We start from the raw sequence: 24,272 nt of genomic DNA, 5'->3' as shown, positions 1-24,272 counted from the left end.
TACACCTGGAACCAGAGGAGACAGAGAGATTCAGATACACCTGGAATCAGAGGAGACAGAGAGATTCAGATACACCTGGAACCAGAGGAGACAGAGAGATTGCGCTCAATCAGCCGTGTCTGGGATTTCTTTCTCAATGGCTGGAAATCCGACCGCTCTTCCGTCTCCTCCCCATTTCATCTGAAGTGAAAACACTCGACAGGTGGCTAATTAGTTATGTCAGATCAGTGCAATGAATGAGAGATGTTGTGGAAAGGACAGATGTTTTTTTTTTTTAAGACAACAAAAAGCCAGTTTATTCTCTGTTATCGAGCAGCTGTATTTCTGTGACTCTGCTACAGTAAGAGGAAGCCTGAAACTCACCACAGACCGAGTCCTTCTGACCAAAGTACGCAGCGTCAAAGAGATGGTCGGCAGTTTTCTCGAAGGACGCCAGCATCAACACGCTCTCCTTCATCTTAGCCAGGCCAAACCGGGTGATACCCAGGATCTCACCCTATGGATGGAAAATACATGATCCTTATTGCATAACCCTATATATTATCATATTACATTATCCTATTGCATAACCTTATATATTATCATATTACATTATCCTATTGCATAACCTTATATATTATCATATTACATTATCTATTGCATAACCTTATATATTACCATATGACATTATTCTAACACATTATCGTATTACATTATCCTTATTGCATAACCTTATATTATCATATTACATTATCCTATTGCATATCCGTATCACATTATGCTACCACATTATCCTGTTTCATATCACTATTACACAATCGTATTACATTATCCTATTCCATAACCCGATTACATTATCTAATTACCTTATCTTATTGCATAACCATAGTACATTATCCAATTACATTATCTTATTGCATGGCCCTATTACATTATCTTATTGCATAACCCTATTACATTATCTAATTACATTATCATATTGCATAACCCTATTGCATTATCTAATTACCTTATCTTATTGCATAACCCTATTGCATTATCTAATTACATTATCATATTGCATAACCCTATTGCATTATCTTATTGCATAACCCTATTACTTAAAACCCATTACATACTTTATTATACATATTGTATCCTATCACATACAGAGATTTTGTTTTTATTCAACTAAATCTTTTTCTTGAGCAATTGTATTAGTTTAAAAAAATATACTGAACAAAAATATAAACGCAACATGTAAAGTGTGGTTCCCGTGTGTCTCAAACTGAAATAAAATATCCCAGAAATGTTCCATAAGCACAAAATGCAAATTTGTCATTCTGCCCCTGAACAGGCAGTTAAACCCACTGTTCCTAGGCCGTCATTGAAAATAAGAATTTGTTCTTAACTGACTTGCCTAGTAAAATAAAGGTAAAAAATAAATAAAAAAATTCTCTCAAATTTAGTGCACAAATTTGTTTATATCTCTGTCAGTGAGCATTTCTCCTTTGCCAAGATAATCCATCCAACTGACAGGTGTGGCACATCAAGAAGCTGATTAAACAGCATGATCATTACAAAGGTGCACCTTGTGCTGGGGACAATAAAAGGCCACTAAATTGTGCAGTTTTGTTACACAACACAATGCCACAGATGTTTCAAGTTTTGAGAGAGCTTGCGATTGGCATGCTGACTGCAGGAGTGTCCACCAGAGCTGTTGCTAGAGAATTTAATGTTCAGTTACTTGAACTCTGTGAAGCATTTATTTTGGCTGCAATTTCTGAGGCTGGTAACTCTAATGAACTTATCCTCTGCAGTAGACGTGACTCTGGGTCTTCCTTTCTTGTGGCGGTCCTCGTGAGAGACAGTTTCATCATAGCACTTGATGGTTTCCGCGGCTGCACTTGAAGAAACTTTAAAAGTTCTTGAAATTTTCCAGATTGAATGACCTGTCTTAAAGTAATGTGCTTATTGGAGCTGTTCTTGACAGCTCCTATCTTCTGTATACCACCCCTATCTTGTCACAACACAACTGATTGGCTCAAATGCACTAAGGAAAGAAATTCCACAAATTAACTTTTAAGAAGGCACACCTGTTAATTGAAATGCATTCCAGGTGACTACCTCATGAAGCTGGTTAAGAGAATGACAAGAATGTGCAAAGCTGTCATCAAGGCAGAGGGTGGCTACTTCGAAGAATCTCAAACATAAAATATATTTTGATTAACAGTGTTTTGGTTACTTCATGATTCCATATGTGTTATTTCATAGTTTTGACGTCTTCAGTATTATTCTACAATGTAGAAAATAGTAAGGTGTCCAAACGTAATGTATTTTTAAAAGTTTTAGTGTTTTTAATATATATATATATATATATATATATTTTTACACACTTTTTCTCCACAATTTTGTGACATCCAATTGGTAGCTACAGTCTTGTACCATCGCTGAGGCACTGCTTCTTGACACAATGCCAGCGTAACCCCGGAAGCCAGCTGTACCAATGTGTCGGAGGAAACACTGTAAACCTGGCAACCGTGTCAGCGTGCACTGCGCCCGGCTCGCCACAGGAGTCGCTAGAGGACGATGGGACAAGGGCATCCCTGCCGGCCAAACCCTCCCCCAACCCGGACGACGCTGGGCCAATTGTGCGCCGCCTCATGGGTCTCCCGGTCACGGCCGGCTGCGACACAGCCTGGAGTCGAACCAGGATCTGTAATGACACAGCTAGCACTGCGATGCAGTGTCTTAGACCGCTGCACCACTCGGGAGGCAGGTGTCCAAACTGTTGACTGGTACTGTATCTCAATGGAAAACACATGTAAAATATGACATTAGCTGAGAGTAGGCCTGCACAGGTTAACAACATTCTGGGAACTGACATTAGCTGAGAGTAGGCCTGCACAGGTTAGCAACATTCTGGGAACTGACATTAGCTGAGAGTAGGCCTGCACAGGTTAGCAACATTCTGGGAACTGACATTAGCTGAGAGTAGGCCTGCACAGGTTAACAACATTCTGGGAACTGACATTAGCTGAGAGTAGGCCTGCACAGGTTAACAACATTCTGGGAACTGACATTAGCTGAGAGTAGGCCTGCACAGGTTAGCAACATTCTGGGAACTGACATTAGCTGAGAGTAGGCCTGCACAGGTTAGCAACATTCTGGGAACTGACATTAGCTGAGAGTAGGCCTGCACAGGTTAACAACATTCTGGGAACTGACATTAGCTGAGAGTAGGCCTGCACAGGTTAACAACATTCTGGGAACTGACATTAGCTGAGAGTAGGCCTGCACAGGTTAGCAACATTCTGGGAACTGACATTAGCTGAGAGTAGGCCTGCACAGGTTAGCAACATTCTGGGAACTGACATTAGCTGAACTGACATTAGCTGTAGGCCTGCACAGGTTAGCAACATTCTGGGAACTGACATTAGCTGAGAGTAGGCCTGCACAGGTTAGCAACATTCTGGGAACTGACATTAGCTGAGAGTAGGCCTGCACAGGTTGAGAGTAGGCCTGCAACATTCTGGGAACTGACATTAGCTGAGAGTAGGCCTGCACAGGTTAACAACATTCTGGGAACTGACATTAGCTGAGAGTAGGCCTGCACAGGTTAACAACATTCTGGGAACTGACATTAGCTGAGAGTAGGCCTGCACAGGTTAGCAACATTCTGGGAACTGACATTAGCTGAGAGTAGGCCTGCACAGGTTAGCAACATTCTGGGAACTGACATTAGCTGAGAGTAGGCCTGCACAGGTTAGCAACATTCTGGGAACTGACATTAGCTGAGAGTAGGCCTGCACAGGTTAACAACATTCTGGGAACTGACATTAGCTGAGAGTAGGCCTGCACAGGTTAACAACATTCTGGGAACTGACATTAGCTGAGAGTAGGCCTGCACAGGTTAGCAACATTCTGGGAACTGACATTAGCTGAGAGTAGGCCTGCACAGGTTAGCAACATTCTGGGAACTGACATTAGCTGAGAGTAGGCCTGCACAGGTTAGCAACATTCTGGGAACTGACATTAGCTGAGAGTAGGCCTGCACAGGTTAACAACATTCTGGGAACTGACATTAGCTGAGAGTAGGCCTGCACAGGTTAGCAACATTCTGGGAACTGACATTAGCTGAGAGTAGGCCTGCACAGGTTAACAACATTCTGGGAACTGACATTAGCAGACATTAGTAGGCCTGCACAGGTTAACAACATTCTGGGAACTGACATTAGCTGAGAGTAGGCCTGCACAGGTTAGCAACATTCTGGGAACTGACATTAGCTGAGAGTAGGCCTGCACAGGTTAACAACATTCTGGGAACTGACATTAGCTGAGAGTAGGCCTGCACAGGTTAACAACATTCTGGGAACTGACATTAGCTGAGAGTAGGCCTGCACAGGTTAACAACATTCTGGGAACTGACATTAGCTGAGAGTAGGCCTGCACAGGTTAACAACATTCTGGGAACTGACATTAGCTGAGAGTAGGCCTGCACAGGTTAGCAACATTCTGGGAACTGACATTAGCTGAGAGTAGGCCTGCACAGGTTAACAACATTCTGGGAACTGACATTAGCTGAGAGTAGGCCTGCACAGGTTAGCAACATTCTGGGAACTGACATTAGCTGAGAGTAGGCCTGCACAGGTTAACAACATTCTGGGAACTGACATTAGCTGAGAGTAGGCCTGCACAGGTTAACAACATTCTGGGAACTGACATTAGCTGAGAGTAGGCCTGCACAGGTTAGCAACATTCTGGGAACTGACATTAGCTGAGAGTAGGCCTGCACAGGTTAACAACATTCTGGGAACTGACATTAGCTGAGAGTAGGCCTGCACAGGTTAGTAACATTCTGGGAACTGACATTAGCTGAGAGTAGGCCTGCACAGGTTAACAACATTCTGGGAACTGACATTAGCTGAGAGTAGGCCTGCACAGGTTAGCAACATTCTGGGAACTGACATTAGCTGAGAGTAGGCCTGCACAGGTTAGCAACATTCTGGGAACTGACATTAGCTGAGAGTAGGCCTGCACAGGTTAGCAACATTCTGGGAACTGACATTAGCTGAGAGTAGGCCTGCACAGGTTAACAACATTCTGGGAACTGACATTAGCTGAGAGTAGGCCTGCACAGGTTAGCAACATTCTGGGAACTGACATTAGCTGAGAGTAGGCCTGCACAGGTTAACAACATTCTGGGAACTGACATTAGCTGAGAGTAGGCCTGCACAGGTTAGCAACATTCTGGGAACTGACATTAGCTGAGAGTAGGCCTGCACAGGTTAACAACATTCTGGGAACTGACATTAGCTGAGAGTAGGCCTGCACAGGTTAACAACATTCTGGGAACTGACATTAGCTGAGAGTAGGCCTGCACAGGTTAGCAACATTCTGGGAACTGACATTAGCTGAGAGTAGGCCTGCACAGGTTAACAACATTCTGGGAACTGACATTAGCTGAGAGTAGGCCTGCACAGGTTAGCAACATTCTGGGAACTGACATTAGCTGAGAGTAGGCCTGCACAGGTTAGCAACATTCTGGGAACTGACATTAGCTGAGAGTAGGCCTGCACAGGTTAGCAACATTCTGGGAACTGACATTAGCTGAGAGTAGGCCTGCACAGGTTAGCAACATTCTGGGAACTGACATTAGCTGAGAGTAGGCCTGCACAGGTTAACAACATTCTGGGAACTGACATTAGCTGAGAGTAGGCCTGCACAGGTTAACAACATCCTGGGAACTGACATTAGCTGAGAGTAGGCCTGCACAGGTTAGCAACATTCTGGGAACTGACATTAGCTGAGAGTAGGCCTGCACAGGTTAACAACATTCTGGGAACTGACATTAGCTGAGAGTAGGCCTGCACAGGTTAGCAACATTCTGGGAACTGACATTAGCTGAGAGTAGGCCTGCACAGGTTAACAACATTCTGGGAACTGACATTAGCTGAGAGTAGGCCTGCACAGGTTAACAACATTCTGGGAACTGACATTAGCTGAGAGTAGGCCTGCACAGGTTAGCAACATTCTGGGAACTGACATTAGCTGAGAGTAGGCCTGCACAGGTTAGCAACATTCTGGGAACTGACATTAGCTGAGAGTAGGCCTGCACAGGTTAGCAACATTCTGGGAACTGACATTAGCTGAGAGTAGGCCTGCACAGGTTAGCAACATTCTGGGAACTTTCAATAAATTCCCACTTTTCCCAGAAATCCTGGTTGCATGATTTATTACGGGAATCCTCTAACCAGGATTTCGGGAAAACCAGGACATTTATTAAAAGTTCCAGGAATTTTGCAACCCTGCTGCATCTAAACCTCAAACAGAGGACTTCATCTGTCGTCACAAAACAAAAAAACCTTCACTCATTATTATTGGTCTTTGAATAAAACATTCTCCATCTTTTCACCGACCTTATAGGACATGAGGTCAGCCAGGAGCATGACGTGTCGCCTGTCGATACTCATGCCGTGGTTCACCATGGTGTACTGGATCTCATTGATGATGGTGGACCGAGCAGCCTCGATACCAATCGTCTTCTCAACCTGGGAAACAGAGAGACAATCAGTCGATTCTGTTTAAAGGAGACTAGAATTACAAACTGATGTTTGTATGAATAATTACATGGGAGGATAGGAGGAGCAGTAGGGAGACAGAGCAGACGGAACAGAAATGCTTAAGGCTTCATGCTGGGATCAAACTAGGATCCCCGCCGCGGGGACAGTAGATCGTTCTGGAGGAGAGAACAGTCAGTTGGTTCTCAGCACAGACGCATTGGGGAATTCAATCAATTTATTCATTTAACAAAGCCCCTCTTTTACAACAACAGCTGTCATTGAGAGAATTGGTTCAGGCCAATCAATGAGATGATCATTTGAAATTCGACCAATTAAATGGGCCGATAATATGTTGCCGTTTGTTTTTGGAGGAGGGGCTTCTACAGTCTAGTTACCTCATAGGTGTTGTTTGAGGTGGTCCTGTTGCCGTTGACACCGTGGGTTGCCATGACACTGCGTAGGTTGTCTCCCTCAACCAGCAGCTTGTACTTGTTCTTGCCGGTCTGCTCGTCGATGTGAATGACAGCTCTGGAGACCTCAGGGATACCCTGTACCACCACCTAGTAACACCACAGAGACAGAGAGAGGGGACAGAGAGAGGGAGGAGAGAGAGGGAGGAGAGAGAGGGACAGAGAGAGGGGACAGAGAGAGGGACAGAGAGAGGGGACAGAGAGAGGGAGGAGAGAGGGGACAGAGAGAGGGAGGAGAGAGGGGACAGAGAGAGGGAGGACAGAGAGGGGACAGAGAGAGGGAGGAAAGGAGAGAGGGAGGAAAGGAGAGAGGGAGGGAGAGAGGGGACAGAGAGAGGGAGAGAGGGGACAGAGAGAGGGGACAGAGAGAGGGAGGAGAGAGGGGACAGAGAGAGGGAGGAGAGAGGGGACAGAGAGAGGGAGGAGAGAGGGGACAGAGAGAGGGAGGGAGAAACAGAGAGGGGACAGAGAGAGGGAGGAAAGGAGAGAGGGAGGAGAGAGAGGGAGGAAAGGAGAGAGGGAGGAGAGAGAGGGAGGAAAGGAGAGAGGGAGGAGAGAGAGGGGACAGAGAGAGGGAGGAGAGAGAGGGGACAGAGAGGGGACAGAGAGAGGGAGGAGAGAGGGGACAGAGAGAGGGAGGAGAGAGGGGACAGAGAGAGGGAGGAGAGAGGGGACAGAGAGAGGGAGGAGAGAGGGGACAGAGAGAGGGAGGAGAGAGGGGACAGAGAGAGGGAGGAGAGAGGGGACAGAGAGAGGGAGGAGAGAGGGGACAGAGAGAGGGAGGAGAGAGAGGGGACAGAGAGAGGGAGGAAAGGAGAGATGAGAGAGAGGGAGGAGAGAGAGGGGACAGAGAGAGGGAGGAGAGAGGGGACAGAGAGAGGGAGAGAGAGAGGGGACAGAGAGAGGGAGGAAAGGAGAGATGAGAGAGAGGGAGGAGAGAGAGGGGACAGAGAGAGGGAGGAGAGAGGGGACAGAGAGAGGGAGGAGAGAGGAGACAGAGAGAGGGAGGAAAGGAGAGAGGGGACAGAGAGAGGGAGGAGACAGAGAGAGGGAGGAAAGGAGAGAGGGGACAGAGAGAGGGAGGAAAGGAGAGAGGAGACAGAGAGAGGGAGGAAAGGAGAGAGGGGACAGAGAGAGGGAGGAAAGGAGAGAGGGGACAGAGAGAGGGAGGAGAGAGGAGACAGAGAGGGAGGAAAGGAGAGAGGGGACAGAGAGAGGGAGGAGACAGAGAGAGTGAGGAAAGAGAGGGGACAGAGAGAGGGAGGAGAGAGGGGACAGAGAGAGGGAGGAGACAGAGAAAGGGAGGAAAGAGAGGGGACAGAGAGATGAGAGAGAGGGAGGAGACAGAGAGAGGGAGGAGAGAGGGGACAGAGAGAGGGAGGAGAGAGGGGACAGAGAGAGGGAGCAGAGAGGGGACAGAGAGAGGGAGCAGAAAGGGGACAGAGAGAGGGAGCAGAGAGGGGACAGAGAGAGGGAGAAGAGAGGGGACAGAGAGAGGGAGGAAAGGACAGATGAGAGAGAGGGAGGAGAGAGGGGACAGAGAGAGGGAGGAAAGAAGAGATGAGAGAGAGGGAGCAGAGAGGGGACAGAGAGAGGGAGGAAAGGAGAGATGAGAGAGAGGGAGGAGAGAGGGGACAGAGAGAGGGAGGAAAGAAGAGATGAGAGAGAGGGAGCAGAGAGGGGACAGAGAGAGGGAGGAAAGGAGAGATGAGAGAGAGGGAGCAGAGAGGGGACAGAGAGAGGGAGGAAAGGAGAGATGAGAGAGAGGGAGGAGAGAGGGGACAGAGAGAGGGAGGAAAGGAGAGATGAGAGAGGGAGGAGAGAGGGGACAGAGAGGGAGGAAAGGAGAGATGAGAGAGAGAGGAGAGAGGGAGGAAAGGAGAGAGGGGACAGAGAGAGGGAGGAGACAGAGAGAGTGAGGAAAGAGAGGGGACAGAGAGGGGGAGGAGAGAGGGGACAGAGAGAGGGAGGAAAGGAGAGAGGGGACAGAGAGAGGGAGGAGACAGAGAAAGGGAGGAAAGAGAGGGGACAGAGAGAGGGAAGAAAGGAGAGATGAGAGAGAGGGAGGAGACAGAGAGAGGGAGGAGAGAGGGAGCAGAGAGGGGACAGAGAGAGGGAGCAGAGAGGGGACAGAGAGAGGGAGCAGAGAGGGGACAGAGAGAGAGAGGGAGGAGAGAGGGGACAGAGAGAGGGAGGAAAGGAGAGATGAGAGAGAGGGAGGAGAGAGGGGACAGAGAGAGGGAGGAAAGGAGAGATGAGAGAGAGGGAGGAGAGAGGAGACAGAGAGAGGGAGGAAAGGAGAGATGAGAGAGAGGGAGGAGACAGAGAGAGGGAGGAGAGAGGAGACAGAGAGAGGGAGGAAAGGAGAGATGAGAGAGAGGGAGGAGAGAGGGGACACACTATAATGAACTGTACAGAGGCTTGGCAGCATTACCACCCTGGTGAATTCTATACATTTCTAATCATAAAGCCCCTGTTTATATGATGAAAGAAACAATTCACTAAAATAATCCATGGCGAGACCTGCCTGAAGACTGACACAAGATTAACATTTTTAGTTCAACACTTTAGACCAGAGCCCCAGTCAAAAGTGGTTCACTATATATAGGGAATACGGGCCCTGGTCAATACCAGTGGGCTGAATAGGGTGCCATTTGGGACACAGCGTTACTCTTACCTTGGGCAGGTTATCCTTTAGAGACTGGAGGACGTAGTACATGGAGCTCTTGCTGTTTTCCCTGGGAGATACACAGACCACTGCCTCCCCGTGTACAGCTATGTCTCCAGGCTTCACTCTCAGCTTAGACATGCAGATAGAGTAGCGGACTGTCTCTGCATTCACCTGGGGAGAGATACAGACAGAAATACATAAGAGTCAGAGAACGAGAGAGAGAAAGAGAGCAGAGAACGAGAGAGCGAGAGAGAGAAAGAGAGCAGAGAACGAGAGAGAGAAAGAGAGCAGAGAACGAGAGAGAGAAAGAGAGCAGAGAACGAGAGAGAGAAAGAGAGCAGAGAACGAGAGAGAGAAAGAGAGCAGAGAACGAGAGAGCGAGAGAGAGAAAGAGAGCAGAGAACGAGAGAACGAGAGAGAGAAAGAGAGCAGAGAACGAGAGAACGAGAGAGAGAAAGAGAGCAGAGAACGAGAGAGAGAAAGAGAGCAGAGAACGAGAGAGAGAAAGAGAGCAGAGAACGAGAGAGAGAAAGAGAGCAGAGAACGAGAGAGAGAAAGAGAGCAGAGAATGAGAGAGAGAAAGAGAGCAGAGAACGAGAGAGAGAAAGAGAGCAGAGAATGAGAGCGAGAGACATGCACACACAGTTGAACAGTCAAACATCTCAGGCTTCTCTACAGTGAGTTGGGTTGGATGGAACTACGGGCCTTCCCCAAACTGCTGCCACAAAGTTGGAAGCATAGAATCGTCTAGAATGTCATTGTATGCTGTACTGTTAAGACTACCCTTCACTGGAACTAAGGGGCCCGAACCATGAAAAACAGCCCCAGACCATTATTCCTACTCCACCAAACTTTACAGTTGGCACTATGCATTCGGGTAGGTAGCGTTCTCCCGGGCGTCGGTCAGACTGCCAGATGGTGAAGCGTGATTCATCCCTCCAGAGAACGCCTTTACACTGCTACAAATTCCAATGGCGGCGAGCTTGACACCCCTCCAGCCGACACTTGTCATTGCACATGGTGATCTTAGGCTTGTGTGCGGCTGCCCTTGCCACGGAAACCCATTTCATGAACAGTTATTGTGCTGACGTTGCTTCCAGAGGCAGTTTGGAACTCGGCAAAGAGTGTTTACAACCGAGGACAGCCACTTCGCGGCTGAGCAGTTGTTGCTCCTAGACGTTTCCACTTCACAATAACAGCACTTAAAGTTGACAGGGGGCAGCTCTAGCAGGGCAGAAATATGACAAACTGACTTGTTGGAAAGGTGGCATCCTATGATGGTGCCACGTTGAAAGTCACTGAGCTCTTCAGTAAGGCCATTCTACTGCCAGAGTTTGTCTATGGAGATTATATATATGGATATTATATGTGCTCAATTTTATATCCGAATCCAATCATTTGAAGGGGTGTCCACATACTTTTGTTATATAGTGTAGTCAATAGAATGAATAGTCATATAGAATTAGAATAGGAAAGTCATATAGAAATAGAATGAATACAAGTCATATAGAATGAATAGAATAGTCATATAGAATTAGAATAGGAAAGTCATATAGAAATAGAATGAATACAAGTCATATAGAATGAATATAATAGTCATATAGAACAAAAAAGAAAATAAAAGTCAACAGAATAGTTACATAGAAATAGAATGAATAAAAATAGTCATGGAAAAATAAGGAATAGAATATCATAGAATAATATAGCAATAGAATGAATAGAACAGGTCATAGAATAACTAGAACAGTGTATTTCTATGTTGGTACCTCTAGTCGTAGCAGTCTGATCCTCTCCAGTGACAGCTTGACCAGAATGAAACAGTCGTCTGGCAGAAACACCTCTTCAATGTACTCTGAAATCTGTCAGGGAAAGAGTCTGATACGTAAATTCAATCGTTTACAAGTCAAAGGTCAAACATTGATTGTCTGTTGCCATGGCAGAACGGTGTTATTTTATTTTCAAGTACACAGTAAGTATACAGTAAACAGTGTGTTTGCAGCAGCCAGTATTTCAAATCGAGTGTTACGCGTTGTGCATTGTGTGTTGTGCATTTGAAATGACAGGGTTGTTTTTGGTCAAATCTCTGCTAGATTATTATATAGTCCAAATGCCATCCTAATAGTTACATTAAACTTTGAAAAGGCAAATAAGATTATTATTTGTAACTATAAAAAGCAATCATAGTTTCAAGACTAATCCTTGAATGGTGAATAATGAACAGACATCCTGTGAGGTGAGAGATAGTTGAGCTAGCGGAGCTCAGGCTAAAGGCTAGCTAGCGGAGCTCAGGCTAAAGACTAGCTAGCGGAGCTCAGGCTAAAGGCTAGCTAGCGGAGCTCAGGCTAAAGGCTAGCTAGCGGAGCTTAGGCTAAAGGCTAGCTAGCGGAGCTTAGGCTAAAGGCCAGCTAGCGGAGCTCAGGCTAAAGGCTAGCTAGCGGAGCTTAGGCTAAAGGTCAGCTAGCTAGGCTAAAGGCTAGCTAGCGGAGCTTAGGCTAAAGGCCAGCTAGCGGAGCTAGTTTCAAGACTAATCCTTGAATGGTGAATAATGAACAGACATCCTGTGAGGTGAGAGATAGTTGAGCTAGCGGAGCTCAGGCTAAAGGCTAGCTAGCGGAGCTCAGGCTAAAGGCTAGCTAGCGGAGCTCAGGCTAAAGGCTAGCTAGCGGAGCTCAGGCTAAAGGCTAGCTAGCGGAGCTTAGGCTAAAGGCTAGCTAGCGGAGCTTAGGCTAAAGGCCAGCTAGCGGAGCTCAGGCTAAAAGCTAGCAGAGCTTAGGCTAAAGGTCAGCTAGCTAGGCTAAAGGCTAGCTAGCGGAGCTTAAAAGGCCAGCTAGCGGAGCTAGTTTCAAGACTAATCCTTGAATGGTGAATAATGAACAGACATCCTGTGAGGTGAGAGATAGTTGAGCTAGCGGAGCTCAGGCTAAAGGCTAGCTAGCGGAGCTCAGGTGACAGCTAGCGGAGCTCAGGCTAAAGGCTAGCTAGCGGAGCTCAGGCTAAAGGCTAGCTAGCGGAGCTCAGGCTAAAGGCCAGCTAGCGGAGCTCAGGCTAAAGGCTAGCTAGCGGAGCTCAGGCTAAAGGCTAGCTAGCGGAGCTTAGGCTAAAGGTCAGCTAGCTAGGCTAAAGGCTAGCTAGCGGAGCTTAGGCTAAAGGCCAGCTAGCGGAGCTTAGGCTAAAGGCCAGCTAGCGGAGCTCAGGCTAAAGGCTAGCTAGCAGAGCTTAGGCTAAAGGTCAGCTAGCTAGGCTAAAGGCTAGCTAGCGGAGCTTAGGCTAAAGGCCAGCTAGCGGAGCTAGTTTCAAGACTAATCCTTGAATGGTGAATAATGAACAGACATCCTGTGAGGTGAGAGATAGTTGAGCTAGCGGAGCTCAGGCTAAAGGCTAGCTAGCGGAGCTCAGGCTAAAGGCTAGCTAGCGGAGCTCAGGCTAAAGGCTAGCTAGCGGAGCTCAGGCTAAAGGCTAGCTAGCGGAGCTCAGGCTAAAGGCCAGCTAGCGGAGCTCAGGCTAAAGGCTAGCTAGCGGAGCTCAGGCTAAAGGCTAGCTAGCGGAGCTTAGGCTAAAGGTCAGCTAGCTAGGCTAAAGGCTAGCTAGCGGAGCTTAGGCTAAAGGCCAGCTAGCGGAGCTCAGGCTAAAGGCCAGCTAGCGGAGCTCAGGCTAAAGGCCAGCTAGCGGAGCTCAGGCTAAAGGCCAGCTAGCGAAGCTCAGGCTAAAGGGCAGCTCGCGGAGCTCAACTGTCAGAAAGTTACACCAAAAACTACAGAAGGAAATTCTCATTAGAGCTCAACATCCTCCACTTCTACACTGAAGTGACAGTTGAAACACTGATCAATGCACTTAGTCAGCTAAGTTAGACTTGTTTTAGCCTTGGTTTCTCTGTTAGCGCACCGCAAGCGGTACCGGAGCGCCTAGTCTAGGTCCAAAAGGCTTCTTAACAGCTTCTACCCCCAAGCCATCAGACTCCTGAACAGCTAATCAAATGACTACCCAGACTATTTGCATTGTCCCCCCCCCTCGTCTACGCTGCTGCTACTCTGTCATCATCTATTCATAGTCACTTCAATAACTCTACCTACATGTACATAATTACCCCAATTACCCAGACACCAGTGCCCCCGAACATCGACTCTGTACCGGTACCCCCTTGTATATAGCCTCCACATTGACTCTGTACCGGTACCCCCTGTTTATACCCCCGCTATTGTTATTTACTGCTGCTCTTTAATGATTTGTTATTCTTATCTCTTACTTTTGTTTTTTGGGGGTATGTTCTTAAAAAACTGTATTGTTGGTTAAGGGCTTGTAAAGTAAGGATTTCACAAAGGACTACTACACCTGTTGTACTCGGCGCATGTGACTAAATACAATTTGATTTGAATGTGAGAGCCTGTCAGCATTCTATGGAACCATGGTCTGAATTATAGTGATCCACAAAGCATTCTTACTTCATTCACATCTATCACTCCAGTATTAATGCTAAGTTGTAATTATTTTCACCTCTATTTTTACTTATTTTTTATTTTACCTTTATTTTACTAGGCAAGTCAGTTAAGAACTAATTCTTATTTTCAATGACGGCCTAGGAACAGTGGGTTAACTGCCTGTTCAGGGGCAGAACGACAGATTTGTACCATGTCAGCTCAGGGATTTGAACTTGCAACCTTCCGGTTACTAGTCCAACGCTCTATGGCCTATTTATTGCCTTACCTCCCTAGTCTTCTACATTTGCACACACTGTAGATAGATGTTTTTCTATTTTTCTTTTCTTTTGTGTTATTGACTGTACGTTTGTTTGTGTAACTCTGTGTTGTCTGTTCACACTGCTTTGCTTCATCTTGGCCAGGTCGCAGTTGTAAATGAGAACTTGTTCTCAACTAGCCTACCTGGTTAAATAAAGGTGTTCTCAACTAGCCTACCTGGTTAAATAAAGGTGTTCTCAACTAGCCTACCTGGTTAAATAAAGGTGTTCTCAACTAGCCTACCTGGTTAAATAAAGGTGTTCTCAACTAGCCTACCTGGTTAAATAAAGGTGTTCTCAACTAGCCTACCTGGTTAAATAAAGGTGTTCTCAACTAGCCTACCTGGTTAAATAAAGGTGTTCTCAACTAGCCTACCTGGTTAAATAAAGGTGTTCTCAACTAGCCTACCTGGTTAAATAAAGGTGTTCTCAACTAGCCTACCTGGTTAAATAAAGGTGTTCTCAACTAGCCTACCTGGTTAAATAAAGGTATTCTCAACTAGCCTACCTGGTTAAATAAAGGTGTTCTCAACTAGCCTACCTGGTTAAATAAAGGTGTTCTCAACTAGCCTACCTGGTTAAATAAAGGTGTTCTCAACTAGCCTACCTGGTTAAATAAAGGTGTTCTCAACTAGCCTACCTGGTTAAATAAAGGTGTTCTCAACTAGCCTACCTGGTTAAATAAAGGTGTTCTCAACTAGCCTACCTGGTTAAATAAAGGTGTTCTCAACTAGCCTACCTGGTTAAATAAAGGTGTTCTCAACTAGCCTACCTGGTTAAATAAAGGTGTTCTCAACTAGCCTACCTGGTTAAATAAAGGTATTCTCAACTAGCCTACCTGGTTAAATAAAGGTGTTCTCAACTAGCCTACCTGGTTAAATAAAGGTGTTCTCAACTAGCCTACCTGGTTAAATAAAGGTGTTCTCAACTAGCCTACCTGGTTAAATAAAGGTATTCTCAACTAGCCTACCTGGTTAAATAAAGGTGTTCTCAACTAGCCTACCTGGTTAAATAAAGGTATTCTCAACTAGCCTACCTGGTTAAATAAAGGTGTTCTCAACTAGCCTACCTGGTTAAATAAAGGTATTCTCAACTAGCCTACCTGGTTAAATAAAGGTGTTCTCAACTAGCCTACCTATTTAAATAAAGGCGAAATTAAAAAATAATAAAAATGTAGTATTGAAAACTGTAGTGCTGAGCACGATGCCAGAATCACACGTATTCAAAACAGCACAGCCACCTTGCAGGAGCGGGAATCACTCCACCGTGTGACTCGTGACGTTGTGGAGAAAAAGGGGGACATTGACAGTGGTGACAGATTGTCCCTGTAGAGTAGCTATAGGACGTGCTGAATAGTGAGCTACCTCTCCCAGAAGGGTCTTCTCAATCCTCCCTTTCACCAGCCGGCCGAAGTCTGCGTCGTCGTCCACATCCAAGTGAGCGCTGATTATAGGTGTGCTGATGGGAACACAACAGAAGCCCTTTAATAAAAAGGTTTGTGTCATTCTGAATAGAGTGCCATTTAAAACGGATGGGCTACTGCTCATTGTTTGACGAGGCAATTGGCTTGAGAGATTCAGCCTCTCTCATCTCTGAATCTCTCTCCGTCCCCTCTCTCTTCTGCTCCCTCTCTCTGTATCGCTCTCCCTCCCTCTCTCTTCTGCTCCCTCTCTCTGTATCGCCCTCGCTCTTCTGCTCCCTCTCTCTGTATCGCTCTCCCTCCCTCGCTCTTCTGCATCTCCCTCCCTCCCTCGCTCTTCTGCTCCCTCTCTCTTCTGCATCTCTCTCCCTCCCTCGCTCCCTTCCCTCCGTTCCGAAGGTGTATTCGATCCTTCTCCAGGATTCTCTCCAGGGCCGTGTGATTAGGACACGGAGCAGAATAACTACCGGCTGACGGGGGGAACAGTTGGGCACTGTGATTGGACGAACCTCCTTGGCTGTCTGGTCATGTAGAAGCAGACACCAATCAGAGCTAATGGAACACGGCTGGGTCCAAACAGCACCCTATTCCCTATACAGGGCTCTGGTCAAAAGTAGTGCACTATATAAGGAATAGGATGCCGTTTGGGATTCAGCCGTATTCCTGTTCAGTCAGGAAGACAAGGAATTATTTGGACGATCTGTTTTTAGGTTTTATGCTTCAGGGTGAAATTGATTGAATCTGAACTTCTCCTAGTAACTTGTAACAATGAGCCTTCATGATCCTTCTACTATAGTAGTCTGGAGAGAAAAGCGAGAGGATTAACAGAGACTTCTCCAAGTCCAGCTCTGACTCACATCTGATGTTGACTGACCATCCTAAACCAGTTCCACGGCTGATTTTCATTCTTCCTCTCTAATCAAACACTGATTTAGACTTGGGACACCAGGCGGGTACAATGAAGTATCATTTAGAACAGCAAACCAGCAGTACTCTGGACCCCCAGGCTCAGATCTGACTCCTCCGGTCCTAAAGCCATTTCAAAAGGAGCTTGATAAGGACTTTGACCCCCGACCCACCTGATGTTCTTGGAGGCGTTGATGATCTCCTTGATGCGCGGGACCCCCAGGGTGATGTTCATGGAGGCTACCCCAGCAAAGTGGAAGGTTTTCAGGGTCATCTGAGTGCCAGGCTCCCCAATGCTCTGGGCACACAGGGCTCCTACTGCTGAGCCCGGCTCCATCTGAGCTCTGGGGACACAGGCATGTAGGATGAATGGGTAAAGTGTTACCTACCGGGCGTTCAAACCTGGGCTGACCCGCTGAGCTAAAGGACTAAGCATTAACCTGGGGAGCTAACACAAGTATTCAGACAGATAGGATTGAGACATAGGATCAATGGGCATAGTGTGTCCTTCAACACAAGTCTCCCAAGATACTCCTAGGCATTAGCTTGGGGATCGAACACAAGTCTTCCAAGATTCTCCTAGGCATTAGCTTGGGGATCGAACACAAGTCTTCCAAGATTCTCCTAGGCATTAGCTTGGGGATCGAACACAAGTCTTCCAAGTCTCAAGCAAGGTTACTTATCACTCCGTTAACACAACCATCTGTGAGCAGTGACCACCACAGACACAGCCATCTGTGAGCAGTGACCACCACAGACACAGCCATCTGTGAGCAGTGACCACCACAGACACAATAATCTCTGAGCAGTGAACCCCACAGATACAGCCATCTGTGAGCAGTGAACCCCACAGATACAGCCATCTGTGAGCAGTGACCACTACAGAGACAGCCATCTGTGAGCAGTGACCACCACAGACACAGCCATCTGTGAGCAGTGACCACCACAGACACAGCCATCTGTGAGCAGTGACCACCACAGATACAGCCATCTGTGAGCAGTGACCACCACAGATACAGCCATCTGTGAGCAGTGACCACCACAGATACAGCCATCTGTGAGCAGTGACCACCACAGATACAGCCATCTGTGAGCAGTGACCACCACAGATACAGCCATCTGTGAGCAGTGACCACCACAGATACAGCCATCTGTGAGCAGTGACCACCACAGATACAGCCATCTGTGAGCAGTGACCACCACAGATACAGCCATCTGTGAGCAGTGACCACCACAGACACAGCCATCTGTGAGCAGTGACCACCACAGACACAGCCATCTGTGAGCAGTGACCACCACCTGTGAGCAGTGACCACCACAGACACAATCATCTCTGAGCAGTGAACACCACAGACACAGCCATCTGTGAGCAGTGACCACCACAGACACAGCCATCTGTGAGCAGTGACCACCACAGACACAGCCATCTGTGAGCAGTGACCACCACAGACACAGCCATCTGTGAGCAGTGACCACCACAGATACAGCCATCTGTGAGCAGTGACCACCACAGATACAGCCATCTGTGAGCAGTGACCACCACAGATACAGCCATCTGTGAGCAGTGACCACCACAGACACAGCCATCTGTGAGCAGTGACCACCACAGACACAGCCATCTGTGAGCAGTGACCACCACCTGTGAGCAGTGACCACCACAGACACAATAATCTCTGAGCAGTGAACCCCACAGACACAGCCATCTGTGAGCAGTGACCACCACAGACACAGCCATCTGTGAGCAGTGACCACCACAGACACAGCCATCTGTGAGCAGTGACCACCACAGACACAGCCATCTGTGAGCAGTGACCACCACAGATACAGCCATCTGTGAGCAGTGACCACCACAGATACAGCCATCTGTGAGCAGTGACCACCACAGATACAGCCATCTGTGAGCAGTGACCACCACAGATACAGCCATCTGTGAGCAGTGACCACCACAGATACAGCCATCTGTGAGCAGTGACCACCACAGATACAGCCATCTGTGAGCAGTGACCACCACAGACACAGCCATCTGTGAGCAGTGACCACCACCTGTGAGCAGTGACCACCACAGACACAATAATCTCTGAGCAGTGAACCCCACAGACACAACCATCTGTGAGCAGTGACCACCACAGACACAGTACCTCATGTACTTGTCCCTGCAGGTCTCCAGAAACTTCTCTAGCTGGCTGGGAGTGATGCGGTCCAACTGATACAGAACTCTGGGCTGAAACAGAGAGAGAGACAGAGAGAGCGCGAGACAGAGAGACAGACAGAGAGAGAGACAGAGAGAGAGAGAGACAGAGAGAGACAGAGAGAGAGCGAGACAGCGAGCGCGAGACAGCGAGAGCGAGCGCGCAAGAGAGAGAGAGTGCGAGAGACAGAGTGCTCGAGAGAGAGAGCGCGAGAGAGAGAATGAGAGAGAGAGAGCGCGAGAGAGAGAATGAGAAAGAGAGAGCGCGAGACAGAGTGCGAGAGAGAGAATGAGAGAGAGAGAGCGCGAGACAGAGAGAGAGAGAGAGAGAGAGAGAGAGAGAGAGAATGTGAGCAAGAGGATTTACACTGAGATTTACAGTTTTGGGCAGGTAGAGTTCTCCTGGCATCCGCCAAACCCAGATTCGTCCGTCGGACTGCCAGATGGTGAAGCGTGACTCATCACTCCAGAGAACACGTTTCCACAATTGTCACAAAAAAGCTTTGACGGTGAAGAGTTGGTTGATTTAATCATTTTATGTGGTAAAATTGCGGTGATCGGTTAAAATTGCGAGCCCTTATTTTGTAGTGATTAAGACAGTTTTATATGGTAATATTGCACTGCGCTTACTGTTTTATGCAGTAATAGTGCAGTGATGGGTCCAATTAGCAAGTGCTCACATGTTATAAAGGAAACAGCTAAATCCTGAATGGGCTGCTTGAAAAAGAGATGTCAATGTGAATGTGTTAAATGTCAAGGATGAAAAGGTCTACCTCAGTGGTGCCATTGTCGTTGATGCCGTATTTGTCCCTGGTCTTCTTGATTTTCTCAGATGTAGCCTTTATGAACTTTTTGATCTCCTTTGGTTGGGAGTGAAGGAGAGAGAGAGAGAGAGAGAGAAAGGGAGAGAGAGAGAGAGAGAGAGAGAGAAAGGGAGAGAGAGAGAGAGAGAGAGAGAGAGAGAGAGAGAGAGAGAGAGAGAGAGAGAGAGAGAGGTTGTGATGGTTGTAAAGTGGTTCTAAAGCGATGGTTGTGATGTTGTGATGGTTGTAAAGTGATGGTTGTAAAGGGGTTCTAAAGTGATGGTTGTAAAGGGGTTCTAAAGTGATGGTTGTAAAGTGGTTCTAAAGCGATGGTTGTGATGGTTGTAAAGTGGTTCTAAAGTGATGGTTCTAAAGGGGTTCTAAAGTGATGGTTGTAAAGGGGTTCTAAAGCGATGGTTGTAAAGGGGTTCTAAAGTGATGGTTGTGATGGTTGTAAAGGGGTTCTAATGTGATGGTTGTAAAGGGGTTCTAAAGTGATGGTTGTGATGGTTGTAAAGGGGTTCTAAAGTGATGGTTGTAAAGGGGTTCTAAAGTGATGGTTGTAAAGGGGTTCTAAAGTGATGGTTGTGATGGTTGTAAAGGGGTTCTAAAGTGATGGTTGTAAAGGGGTTCTAAAGTGATGGTTGTAAAGGGGTTCTAAAGTGATGGTTGTGATGGTTGTAAAGGGGTTCTAAAGTGATGGTTGTAAAGTGGTTCTAAAGTGATGGTTGTAAAGTGGTTCTAAAGTGATGGTTGTGATGGTTGTAAAGGGGTTCTAAAGTGATGGTTGTAAAGGGGTTCTAAAGTGATGGTTGTAAAGTGGTTCTAAAGTGATGGTTGTAAAGGGGTTCTAAAGTGATGGTTGTGATGGTTGTAAAGGGGTTCTAAAGTGATGGTTGTAAAGGGGTTCTAAAGTGATGGTTGTAAAGGGGTTCTAAAGTGATGGTTGTAAAGGGGTTCTAAAGTGATGGTTGTAAAGTGATGCCTCTTCAACCACTTTTGCCCCTGGGTTAATTAGCACATAATGTAGTGTACAGACCTTGGTAAATCAAGAGAACCGTTAGGAGATCATGCTTCCACACAACACACCAGCAGAGATGCACAGTGTAAAACTGGTCTCTCAACACAGCACTACACACTAGGTCAGGCTGTGCAGGACAGACAGTAACATCACAGAACAGGAAACACTCATTCCATTTCATCTTACAATCCATTTAAATCAACCCTGCCAAAAACATTCTGTTGATCAAAACCCTATAACGATGCAACTCTTACACGATTAGTAAAATAACATTCAAATCAACTGTGGATGCATTCTACAATAAAATGTAATTAAAAATATGTACGATGTTTAATTTATTTGATCAAATCAAAGCCCTACTACGATTAGTACTTTAATCCAAACATGGGTAGACACATTGAAAAAGACAAACGTTAGAATTGACCAACTGACCGAATGCAATGTTTGAAACGGTGCTGTTGTCACCTGGTTAGTCTCACCATTACCTAGACATGATGCATGTTAGACACCGTACCTCCATATACTTCTCTGAGCCCTGGTTAGTCTCACCATTACCTAGACATGATGCATGTTAGACACCATACCTCCATATACTTCTCTAAGCCCTGGTTAGTCTCACCATTACCTAGACATGATGCATGTTAGACACCATACCTCCATATACTTCTCTGAGCCCCTGGTTAGTCTCACCATTACCTAGACATGATGCATGTTAGACACCGTACCTCCATATACTTCTCTGAGCCCCTGGTTAGTCTCACCATTACCTAGACATGATGCATGTTAGACACCGTACCTCCATATACTTCTCTGAGTCTCACCATTACCCTGGTTACCGTACCTCCATATACTTCTCACCATTACCTAGACATGATGCATGTTAGACACCATACCTCCATATACTTCTCTGAGCCCTGGTTAGTCTCACCATTACCTAGACATGATGCATGTTAGACACCATACCTCCATATACTTCTCTGAGCCCTGGTTAGTCTCACCATTACCTAGACATGATGCATGTTAGACACCATACCTCCATATACTTCTCTGAGCCCTGGTTAGTCTCACCATTACCTAGACATGATGCATGTTAGACACCGTACCTCCATATACTTCTCTGAGCCCTGGTTAGTCTCACCATTACCTAGACATGATGCATGTTAGACACCATACCTCCATATACTTCTCTGAGCCCCTGGTTAGTCTCACCATTACCTAGACATGATGCATGTTAGACACCGTACCTCCATATACTTCTCTGAGCCCGTGTCTGTCAAGGCCTTGACGAGGGGGACAAAGTAAGACAGAAACCACAGAGTAAACTGGATCAACCTTACCACACGTTCGTTAAAACAACTCCGTGTGCGCGCACGGGCGCCCCCACATTATTCATCATTCAAATATGGTAATGACTAGAAACAAAAATGAAATAAACTAACAAATGGAGAAAAAAAAGGAGGTGATTATGCAGCTATCTTGAAATCAGTTAATTAGCTGATAACGGAGAGGCCTATTCATTTGAAACCAGAAGTTGTCGTAGAAGTCCTTGACCCCTGTGCTGATCTGACTTTCAACGTTATTGTTGGAACGTTCCCCCTTTTTTTGTATATAAACTTTTAATTGGAACGTTCCAACAATTAACGATGACAATCCTTCAGGCTTCCGTCCCCATCAACCAGTATCAGAACTTCCAGACCCTGAGTGTGTATGACGGAACGTTGTTCAAATGGGACGTAACCCCCATCTGCCTAGGGAGACTAAATCACCAATATACGTAATATACCTTCAAATAAACCCCCTGGATTACAGAGCATGTACTGATGAAGAAACAGGAACAATATACACAAACCCTGTACTGATGAAGAAACTGTAACAATATACACAAAACCTGTACTGATGAAGTAACTGTAACAATATACACAAACCCTGTACTGATGAAGAAACAGGAACAATATACACAAACCCTGTACTGATGAAGTAACTGTAACAATATACACAAACCCTGTACTGATGAAGAAACAGGAACAATATACACAAACCCTGTACTGATGAAGAAACTGTAACAATATACACAAAACCTGTACTGATGAAGAAACTGGAACAATATACACAAAACCTGTACTGATGAAGAAACAGGAACAATATACACAAAACCCTGTTAGAACAACATACATTATAAATGGTAATACATGTTTAGAGATGCTTTTAATGTTTAGAGAAGCTTATTTTATGTGAAAAGATGCATTATGAGTCACAGTACTCATGGTACACGCCTTTATTAGGAGGAATCCTAGAGCACGGAGGTCTCATGGTACAGGTCATTAAAGGAGGAATCCTAGAGCACGGAGGTCTCATGGGACACGTCATTAAAGGAGGAATCCTAGAGCACGGAGTTCTCATGGGGCAGGTCATTAAAGGAGGAATCCTAGAGCACGGAGGTCTCATGGTACAGGTCATTAAAGGAGGAATCCTAGAGCACGGAGGTCTCATGGGACACGTCATTAAAGGAGGAATCCTACAGCACGGAGGTCTCATGGGGCAGGTCATTAAAGGAGGAATCCTAGAGCACGGAGGTCTCATGGTAGAGGTCATTAAAGGAGGAATCCTAGAGCACGGAGGTCTCATGGGACACGTCATTAAAGGAGGAATCCTAGAGCACGGAGGTCTCATGGTAGAGGTCATTAAAGGAGGAATCCTAGAGCACGGAGGTCTCATGGTACAGGTCATTAAAGGAGGAATCCTAGAGCACGGAGGTCTCATAGTACAGGTCATTAAAGGAGGAATCCTAGAGCACGGAGGTCTCATGGTAGAGGTCATTAAAGGAGGAATCCTAGAGCACGGAGGTCTCATGGGACACGTCATTAAAGGAGGAATCCTAGAGCACGGAGGTCTCATGGTAGAGGTCATTAAAGGAGGAATCCTAGAGCACGGAGGTCTCATAGTACACGTCTTTATTAGGAGGAATCCTAGAGCACGGAGGTCTCATAGTACACGTCTTTATTAGGAGGAATCCTAGAGCACGGAGGTCTCATGGTACAGGTCATTAAAGGAGGAATCCTAGAGCACGGAGGTCTCATGGGACAGGTCTTTATTAGGAGGCATCCTAGAGCACGGAGGTCTCATGGTACAGGTCATTAAAGGAGGCATCCTAGAGCACGGAGGTCTCATGGTACAGGTCATTAAAGGAGGCATCCTAGAGCACGGAGGTCTCATGGTACAGGTCATTAAAGGAGGAATCCTAGAGCACGGAGGTCTCATGGTACAGGTCTTTAAAGGAGGCATCCTAGAGCACGGAGGTCTCATGGTACAGGTCATTAACACTAGAACTGCCTGGCCTTTCAGCCTATCAGTGCCCACTAGAGAACGTTGCTGGGCATCCCCTTCAGCATATGCCTCAGATGCATATCAACCCGCAAGGAGCACAAACAAGCTTGATAAATAGTGTATAAACTATTGTAAAGGATTAAATTGCATAAATACCTGTGGAAATAAATAAAATAAAAAAATTAACTGACTAGTTGTTTAGATGGATCGTCAAGG

General features: G+C 46.4%; 1 protein-coding gene across 2 annotated transcripts in view; it reads right to left on the bottom strand.

Moving 5' to 3' along the window:
- polr3a (polymerase (RNA) III (DNA directed) polypeptide A) overlaps positions 1–24,272 on the bottom strand; it is a 118,713-nt gene that overhangs the window by 2,441 nt on the left and 92,000 nt on the right. Inside the window, exons 22-31 of one of the 2 annotated variants that reach the window (XM_065022963.1) lie at positions 21,977–22,012; positions 19,682–19,768; positions 18,859–18,941; positions 16,894–17,064; positions 15,759–15,852; positions 11,429–11,521; positions 9,669–9,833; positions 6,917–7,081; positions 6,378–6,509; positions 364–496 (exon numbers count right to left, since the gene is read on the bottom strand). In XM_065022963.1, coding sequence (XP_064879035.1) covers positions 364–496; positions 6,378–6,509; positions 6,917–7,081; positions 9,669–9,833; positions 11,429–11,521; positions 15,759–15,852; positions 16,894–17,064; positions 18,859–18,941; positions 19,682–19,768; positions 21,977–22,012 — 1,159 coding nt within the window. The remainder of the gene's footprint in view (positions 1–363; positions 497–6,377; positions 6,510–6,916; positions 7,082–9,668; positions 9,834–11,428; positions 11,522–15,758; positions 15,853–16,893; positions 17,065–18,858; positions 18,942–19,681; positions 19,769–21,976; positions 22,013–24,272) is intronic. The other variant, XM_065022964.1, reaches the window with a different exon arrangement.

This window comes from Oncorhynchus nerka, linkage group LG10 (assembly GCF_034236695.1).
Source record: "Oncorhynchus nerka isolate Pitt River linkage group LG10, Oner_Uvic_2.0, whole genome shotgun sequence".
In the NCBI taxonomy this organism is placed as follows: domain Eukaryota; kingdom Metazoa; phylum Chordata; class Actinopteri; order Salmoniformes; family Salmonidae; genus Oncorhynchus; species Oncorhynchus nerka.
The sequence above is the reverse complement of the archived record's forward strand: the minus strand, read 5'-3'. Positions and strand labels throughout refer to the sequence as shown.